At 34.9% G+C, this 9,839-nt stretch overlaps 1 protein-coding gene across 5 annotated transcripts in view; it reads left to right on the forward strand.

The window, feature by feature from the left end:
• Positions 1–9,098, forward strand: part of CACNB4 (calcium voltage-gated channel auxiliary subunit beta 4) — a 268,657-nt gene extending 259,559 nt beyond the window's left edge. For all 5 annotated transcript variants that reach the window (XM_043894660.1, XM_043894661.1, XM_043894662.1 and 2 more), the window contains one exon: positions 2,348–9,098. In XM_043894660.1, coding sequence (XP_043750595.1) covers positions 2,348–2,608 — 261 coding nt within the window. In that variant the 3' untranslated portion in view covers positions 2,609–9,098. The remainder of the gene's footprint in view (positions 1–2,347) is intronic.
• Positions 9,099–9,839: the final 741 nt, after the last annotated feature.

Here is a 9,839-nt window from a genome sequence, read left to right on the forward strand (position 1 = left end):
GCGGGCTGCAGTCCATGGGGTTGCAAAGAGTCGGACACAACTGAGTGACTAAGCACACACAACACACACAGAAAGCATTACCTCGTCATGATCTACCCTAGACAGAGTTACCCAGAGAGTGGCCTTTTCCTTAGAGCTTTGTACTCTGTTCATTTATAATGACTTTTACTTAAATTCATCCCTCCTCTGCTTACACTGGTGGTCCAGTGGTTAAGACTCTGTGCTTCCAATGCCAGGGGCAAGGGTTGGATTCCTGGTCTGGGAACTATGATCCCACAGGTGCTGGTGTTGGCCAAAAATGAACTCATCTCTCCTATGTCTAAACCCTTCTAAGCAACTTACTACCTACTAGTCAGGGGTCCATTCATCACTTCTCCAACGTCACTTCTTCAGGGTTAGACAGTGGTGGCACTGTCAGGCACAGGACCCGCTAAGTGAGGAGGGATAGACGGACATTATGACCAATCTTACCTAATCCCGTCCCACAGGCAGCAGGGCCTGTCCATGCTCAAACAGAATGTGAAGAGTAGAATTGTCTCGGTTGGAAATAGTGACAGATCTCTGAGTTTTCTTAGGGGTTAGCACGGCCCACCTTGGCCATCACCTACGGCCTTTAGGGGAGTGGGGGATGAATGCAGGATCAGGAGGCTCGCTGTTCAGCTGCTGTGCTCAGGGCCAGACGTGGGGAGCCAGAGGCATTACAATATGAAGTGAATCTGATATGAACATGAATGCATGATATGTCATATGATGTGTCATATGAATCTATATGATACCAAGCAGCTGCGGGAATGTGGCCAGACCCCCAGCTGACTGAGGAATGGTTGTCAATTGAGCTCTCTTGCATCATGACTAGTGTTGTATTAATGGGTTATAATAATAGTCATAATGTAGATCGTGTAGAGTTAACTCTAAGACAAATGGCACTCTCTGAAATGTTGTTATAACTCTATTACTGTTTTACAAAGCTACAGCTTTGTAAGACAAAAAAACTACCACATAAATAAATAGCTTTTGTGGCTGGAAATGAACTTGGGATATGTCCTATTATAATATGCAGTGTATGTGTGGGTGCTGGGTCTCTTTCTTCCCTTGTTTTACTGCCTGCATGCTAATCTGAGTGTGGCACTTCCACTGACCAGTTAAAGTTGGCTCCAAGCTGTCCACTGTGGGAGGAGAAATGGACAAATGAAGCAAAGTGATTCCACCTACACAAGTTGGTAGAGATGAAGAGTTGTACTTTGATTATGAATATAACACTCCTGACTTAGCACCTCTCAGACATCCACCCAGAGTGGTTCCCCCAGTTTCACTTGAGTTAACATGGTGTCCTTTGTCCTGGGGCCACGTTCTCCTAGTAACCATGGGCACTTAATTGTTAGACCCCTAGTTGGGGCTAGAGGCAGAGGCTGTGACTGTTGAATGAGTTTCCCGCTGAAGGTGAATATCCTTTAGAGAAAATGTATCTTGGTCTTTGGTTTCATCAGTATCCTGTTTCTTAACTGAGGCGACCTACCCAGAAAAGGTAGGCACAGCTATGGATACATGTTTTCCTGAGATTTGAAGAAAAAATGTTAACAGCATTTACTGAGCACTTAAATAAGTGACTGAAGATATTAATTTCATGTTATCAGAGGAATTTAGTTTATATTCTGAGGATTATTTTTCCAGGACATTTCAGTTGGAGGAAGCAAGAATTGTAAATGTATCAGTTAGCTGGCTTCATAATTACTGTATACTTCTTTGGAGAGAATGTTGCTGAGTCTTGCATTTATGTAGGATGTAGAAACAAATATTTTATGGGCAGTACAAGTCATAATTTTACTAAAATATTTTTTAAAGGTATAAAGAACATTCAACTAGATAAAGGTGAAGTGTGTGACTTTAGGAGAAAGCTTTTATCAGTTCAAGAGAGGAAGAAAAAATAGCCGATACTATTCTGAAGTTTAACTTATTTCCCAATAGGAAAATAATCCTCATTTTTGCAATAGAAGTGGAATTATTAGTCTCTCCTAAATATACTAAGTTCCATTCAGCAGTTAACTTTCACTTTTATATTTTTCATAGGAAGCATAAGTATGCAGTGTTACGTAATTAAAATTCACGAACTAGCAGCACTTTAACCTCTTTGCATGTTGTGTCCCAAATACATCAGACCAGATATTTCGAGCAGACCATTTGTACATCAGAATGTTTTTTTTTTTTATTTTTTTTTTTCATCAGAATGTTTTATTAACTCAAATATATAGCATCTTATTGTACAGATCCTTCTGTTGTACGTACATTTACATGTTCTACGTGAACGAAGCAGACGTGATTTAACCAGTGAACCATCTGATATTTTTAGAGTCAGCGTCTGAGGCACAGCAACCACTCCACAGAAAACTCTCCAGTTGAAAGACGAAGTCTAATGACCTCTGATGAAAATTATCACAATGAAAGGGCTCGGAAGAGTAGGAACCGCTTGTCTTCCAGTTCCCAGCATAGCCGAGATCATTACCCTCTGGTGGAAGAAGATTATCCTGACTCATACCAGGACACTTACAAACCTCATAGGAACCGAGGATCGCCTGGGGGATATAGCCATGATTCTCGACATAGGCTTTGAGTCTGCAGAAACAAACAAAAAGTTCATCTGTTGACGATTTGCCATAGCACTGCTAGGATACAACCAGTCATCTTAACGTGGCAAGTACAGCACAGTACTGACTGTGCTTATGGGCTGCTGTCATTGACGCTAAGAAGGGGCAAAAAAAAAAAAAAATGTACATTATGCCCTTAAGTCTAGATGGATCTTAGATGCCCAATCATACAGATATTTTTAAGTGCAACATTTACATAGCAGTACCTTTTGTTTTCTTCATTAGATTTAGACACATCAATTTGTAATTTAGGGTACTTATCAAGGCACATATAAAATAATTTCCCATGCCGGAAATTCCAAATGACCAGTTCCAGTTGGAACCAATTTATAAACCAATTCCTGTTGGAATTTGGGTGAATTGACTAGAAAGTCTACTTGAGCATGTTGTAATCAATTTAAAAATCTGAAAAAAAAGAAACTAATTAATAAGAAAATCAAAATACCAATAGAAGTCAAAACCAGCTGTTGTATTTATTTGCTGGAAGCTAAATTTACACTTAAAGTTGGAATGTATAAACATTTTAATATGGGTTAACATTGCCAGAATGGCTTTTCTAACTTACCAAATGTATTGATAGTGCCAAAAAAAAAAAAAAATCTCAAATTAATGCAGAAATTATTTAGTCTCCTCAGATTTTAATATTTTTTATTTCTTTTCTGGCACAGCTGTTGTATTCAAAGTATTTTGCTTTTTTGTTTCATCACAACTGTTACCATGTTTGAAGTTGGCAAAGAAATTCAACATTTCTTTAGCAGTGAGAGAGGATAGTAAAGAGAAGCCCAATCATAGTTGGTTATGCAAGATGGAAAATGGGGTGTTGTTTCCTCTTTCATCAATCTGAGCACAACTACATCCATCCAGGAATCTGAAGTCAGACTCTAAGGATAACATAGATCCTCCTGAGTGCAAGGCTAAACATTTCCGGTTGAGATTTCATCTGTCCCACTGACCACACATATGTGTGTTTCCCACCAGCACAATTGAATATCTTCCCATTGCTTCACGCAGTCTCTGCCTTTGAGTGTCTGAATGTGCTAGCCCTTCATCAAATTCTTTATAATCATGCTACGGTCTTTTTGTTTTACATGAACACATTGAATTTTGATATTGAAAGCTGTGTTTATACAAAATGACTAATTGAAAAACTGTGAAAATGAATTTAAAAGCTTGCAGTAAAAAAAATAAATTTGTAGATTCAGAATAGATTTGTTCACTAAAATTATATCATTTTTATTGAAGAGAATTATAAAGAATTTGAAGATTGAACTGCCTTATTTCTAATGAACACTCTTCTTTACCTATTAAGTCTTCACAGTTTTTCCAGTGGCTATAAGTATGGAATTGATCTTCTGTCTTATATGATCAAAGAAGCCTTAGATTCACTCTGATCCAAGAAACTATTAAAATTGACTCTTTTATACAATACACAAAAGTCTTTAGGAAAAGACTTTTGTTTCTAAGAGTCTGTTTTTTAAAGCCCCCAAAGGATCAGGCATAAAAATCATTTTCTACTACTACATCATAAAGTCTATTTTTTTTGGAAAACAATGATAATTCATTTTCTGTTATCTTATTTCCCCCCATCCAAGCCTTTCAGTGTTTATGCTCTCAAAGCATGCACCAGTTAATTTTCTTGACCATGAAAATAGGTTCCCTACTCTTGATTAGTTATATCTTGAACCTCATTATTGACCCCCCTCCAATACCCTCTCCTTCTGTTGTTCACTGTGCATACCCCATTATGAACCTGTTTAGCTGATAATGAGGATATCCATAGTTATGTGAGTTATCTGAAATATTTGATAGAATTAAAAAATGTGGGCTCAGTGAATTCTTAAAGTTAATATGTGATACTGGCTTGTGAGGTTCTTTTGTCATCTAGTGAAGCTTACAAAACTTTCAGTTAAAACATTTAAAAGAGTTATATCCACTAGGCACTTTAATAAACATACAACCTACCATTACTGAATACTTTGTTAGAGCACAGAAGAGCATTTTCCAGCAAACAAATATATTTATTACATGTACAGCACATATTTGCATGAGAAAGAAGACATTAGCCAAAACATTTTTCTATATGCTTTCCTGGTTTCTTGTTTGTGCGCATAAAAGTATTTAATTGCAAGGAGTGCACCAAGGTGTTTAAACTTAGACTAGACAGCTGTTCAGCTTTTTCTGTAGTAGCATTAGCAATCTGGTCATTTAACTACTTTAAGATATTTACATTTTACAGCAGGTAGCTGTAACAGCATTTACATATATTTCCTAGTCAGCAAGATTACCATATTCTTTCAACTTTTAAAAATCTCTTATTTTTAAAGACCTCTCAATGCCTAGTTTCTGAGTCTTCCATGTCACGCTGATAAAAAGAGAGGTCCATTCAATTCTGTGCACAAGACCAGTCTTTCCTTGACCATCAAGCATCCACACCTGTTTTGCTTTGCATTCTTATTCAAAAGCTAACAACCTTGGAAAGGGTATAATGTATATTTTCTTGATGGATATACGTAAATTTTTACTTGGATTTGGCACATTCTTTCCCCTTCCTTTTCTAATAATCTGTCTTTTCCAAATGAATAAGGGATATGCATTGTCCTTTTTTTTCTTAAGCCTTAGAGTTTATTGTGTAACTGATACTAAAATACAGATACATACTAAATGAAAAGTTTTATTTTTGCCAGGCACATCAAGCACCTTTGGAAAATACATATTCCACAAATACTTTGTTTTTAATGGGTTTCATTTAACAATAGCAAATGATGAGGAGGAGAAACAAGTCTTAGAACGTTTTGAGGCTGTATTAACTTGTAGTATAAACCACGTATTCTGTACTTTCAGCATATATAATTTCAGGATATGTAAATCATATTCTGTAATTTCAGTCAGCGAACATGTAACAGTGTAGACTCGTGTGACCGTGTGGAAATGTAGTCTTGGAAAAAAAGGAATGCAATTTGTCAATCCTGATGTTGATTCTCGAGGCTGTAATGTGACTCCAGTATTATTATCAGCAATGTTTACTCCAATATTTAAAGCAGCACTTAGATATGTTTTTAAATGACTGACAATTCTCTCTTATCTTTATACAGTTCTATTGGAAAGAAAATTGAAATTAACAATTCAGACCAATAGTCTTTCCTAATAAGAGAGTCTTAATTATGTGACAATATGTCATTGCACTTAGTTCTTAATGAAATGAATTTTTTAAATATAAAACAAATTCTGAGAAAATTATATGTTCCCTTTGAATAATTTGTTAATTACTTTAATTATTATTGTTGTTTGCAAAGTGTATTTTTGGAATGTTAACCTCTTTTCATACCTGCATACTTGAACTTGTCTTTTGTGTGAGGGCCTTAAAATTCATAGTAGGAACCTAGGGCAGTGAAAGGGAGGGAGAGAAGGAATCAATGCCAAAAGATGGTTTGCAAATTTAAACTCCTTGAATGAACATATCATAAAATGTTGCTGAGACCCAGGATGTCTGTTAAGGATGTTTCTAGGCAACCTTAATTTGCATGCCAGTGTATTTCCTTAATTACACAATTTTATTTTGGTATTGGGTAAAAAATAAAAATAACAAAATGCCACTATAGAAGCTCAGCTGGTTAAGAATACACCTGCAATGCAGGACACCCCAGTTCCACCCCTGGGTTGGGAAGATCCCCTGGAGAAGGGAATGGTCACCCACTCCAGTATTCTGGCCTGGAGAATTCCATGGACTATACAGTCCATGGGTTACAAAGAGTCAGACATGACTGAACAACTTTCACTTCATTATAGAAATTGCCCTATATATTGATATTTATACTACCTCTTCTCTAGAGAAGACAATCTGTCTTTAAAGAGAAAAACACTTTTCAATGAGTAGTGAATTTATTACTGTTACTGCTAACCTTGCTGGAAAGATAAACGAATAAATTGTTAAAATGTACTTTCCCTTTGGATTTTAAATTGTTGCCAAAATGCTTGTCACCCTTTCATTTCTTCCATGCTAGTGAGATATTCTTTGAATTGGTTCACAGTTTATCAAGAGGCAAGGTAAACATTTAGTAAGTCAATAATCATAGGATACAAGACAGACTGCAAGGAAATTGCTTTTTTATGCAACTTGTTATATCATCAAACTCTAAAAGCAGATTCAGAGACCTGATGTTTAAGTGCAGCTGGTTTGCAAATTCAAATTTTGTTGATCCTTGACTTTTCCTGCATACCCTTGGCCATCTTGGGAGCCCAGGCCATTGGAACAAATTCATATGAATGTTTCAAATAAATGGGAATGTACCCCTATTTCTTTTATATTTTTGCCTATATTTCTGTCTTTCATAACACTGTTGCACGTTCTTTTCTTTATGAATTATATAAAACTCATTCTTTGAATAACTATGAATGAAAACATGATAGAAAATTATATAATTACATTTGTTTCTTCAATTCCTTATACCTTTAAATATTGTTAATGCCATAACTGTTAAGTTACTTACTAAAGCTATGTCTATAGGACAGAGCACAGAAAAGTCCTCTTCTTTTAAATTATAATCATGACCAAACCACTCAATATTATAGTTGTCAGACAGCAAGGATAACTCTTTTGTTGCAGTCAAGTTAGTCAAATAGTAATCAGTTTATATGCACAGAGCTACAGCATTCAAAAATTACTTTTTAAAAGTTTCTCCTTTTGTTAAAATAAACTTGCTCAAATGAAACTCATCCTCATATAGCAACTCTCTCTCTCTACTTGTGGATGGTTTCATACCAAATGCTTCATGTAATTAAGGGATGATTTGAAAGGACTAGATAATATTTCATCGGATAATCTTGACTAAGGGCTGTAACTCCCACTTACCATGAAAACATATAAATAAGAGGGAATAGTCATGAGTTTGGGGGAGTCATAGTTACATATGAAATTTTCCTTTGTTTCTTTTGATGTATTTAAAATGTTTGTAGAAAGATGGTAGAAAATGTTACTAATACATTTAGACTGTCTGGGGAATACACTGATGCTTCCTCTTTGAATTACAGCGTCAAAGTGAAGACTATCTAGGAACTAAAAGTGGCTGGCCTCTAGCTTTTCAAAGCTTTGTAAGTGTTCTTGGTTATGTTCTGAACACTTAAATTTCTCAACAAATGGCTATGTTTATATGTAGGGGCCACTCTTGCTTTGCTTGCATGCCACTTTCACACATCTTTAACTGAAATCAGTGTGAATTCTGTATGTATAAGGGATGTATTTAAAGATGCAGGATCATTAATGCTATATTGTTGCATACTCTTTTTCATATGCCTTACAATATTTTCTGGGACATTATTAAAATGAAAGCATTTTATTGCCAAAATAAATCTATGTTGTTATTTCTAATCTGCATTAGCAGTAGAAAAATAATGTAGCAAAAACATATATTGTACAGTACGAAATTATAAAAGATATATATTTTGCCAATAATATAAAAATAGGTTGAGGAGAAAGAAGCACATTTGTTATAGCACAAACTTATAACAAAATCCACTGTTAAATTTGGCAGTTGTATTTTTTAAAAGTATATAGATTTAGTTCTATCAGATTTATTTCATCTACCATCTTTTTAACTTGCTGCTTGATACTTTTCCAGCAATTTACTTCAGAGCCTTGCAATCTGTGGATGTAATTTATTTTACTTTATTCCCTTCTATAAAACTCATTAAATTTTATTTTGTGATGACTCATACTATATTTACTGTTCTTATTTCTTCTCCTTCAGTAACAACTACAAAAGGTAACATCCAGTGAGCTCACAGGGCTCCTCTGAATTGTGGACATGTTTGAAATGTTTTCTCTTTTTCACAGCCTACAGTCAAAATGATAAAGATGTCCCAACAAGTATTTAGGGGTTCTTCCATTTGTTTTATACTGAATACTATTTTGAAACATAAGTAAAAGCCATTAGCAGTTTTTTTTGAAAGGTTGGTGGGAGGGAAAAACAGATAAACTTATGAATACTAAAAGTAAACATGGCAAACTGATGTAAAAAGATTTCCCTACTATTCCGAGAGCTGTTGATATCCCAAGCTATTGCTGTATTTCCAGCTACAAAGTGGAAAAACAAACAAAACAACAACAACAACAAAAAATACCTTTCTCCAGTATTTTTCCTTTCTTTAAATTTTAATGACTTATTTTGATAATTTATCCCCTTTTATTTCCTTATATAGGTAAATGTGTAGCATTCTACAAGGCATGCTGGGTAAAATATACTATGCAAATGTGTACAGTGCTGCATGATTTGTTCTCCCTCTGCTTTAGTGGCTTTAAAGAAAAAAAAAATGTGTTGTTATTTTTGTGAACCAAAACATTTAACAAAGAAAATGCAGAGTGCATGCATATAGTATTCTAATTTCTATGGATTTGTTTTATGGAATTTAAATGTGTACAAACCAACTGCATTAATTTTTTTTTCTTTTATACAATAAATGGAAAAAAAAAAAAAACACTGAAACCAGCGTTATACCTCTCCTTTATATTATTCTGGAGATATACTGAAGATATACTGGAAATCAGTAGGCATATTCCGCTATCTCTTAAACAAAAAAAAGTCTAAACATTTAGCCTCGAAACACAGATTCAATTAAATGACTGTTTCCTGAAAACTCTGCTAGGTATTATGAGTGATCACAAAAGAAGTACCATTAATATATTGGGAAAGAGCTTGTAGTTAAATACATACACATACGTACACAAATGCATAACCATGTGTGAAATAGAATATGTTACCATATATGTATGAAATAGGATTGAATATAGAAAAACAAACAATAAACTGTATTGTTCACAAGAAACCTCTATATTATTATTTTAACAATTTTCAGGAGTTTCCAAAGGTATTTTACACTAGTAAGAATTCCATGGATGGCATGTAGCTTATGACATGACGTTTCACAGGCTCAGTCAGGTGTCTGTGCTATGACTTGATCACACTTGACTTTTCTCTTAGTGTATAAGGAGTTCAAAAGAAATGTGTTCTATGTTGATTATTAACACTGTATTGGGATTATACAGTGATTTATTATAGCCAAATTATTTCACAAGCATTATCACATTTGCTCCATCTGCCCTCCATCCCCATGGAAAATAGGCAGAGCATAGGTTATTAGACACAACTAAAATGAATAAACCAAAGCTCATTGTAACCTTTCTCTCTGAAGTACGTTTATCTA

This window comes from Cervus elaphus, chromosome 33 (genome assembly GCF_910594005.1).
Source record: "Cervus elaphus chromosome 33, mCerEla1.1, whole genome shotgun sequence".
In the NCBI taxonomy this organism is placed as follows: domain Eukaryota; kingdom Metazoa; phylum Chordata; class Mammalia; order Artiodactyla; family Cervidae; genus Cervus; species Cervus elaphus.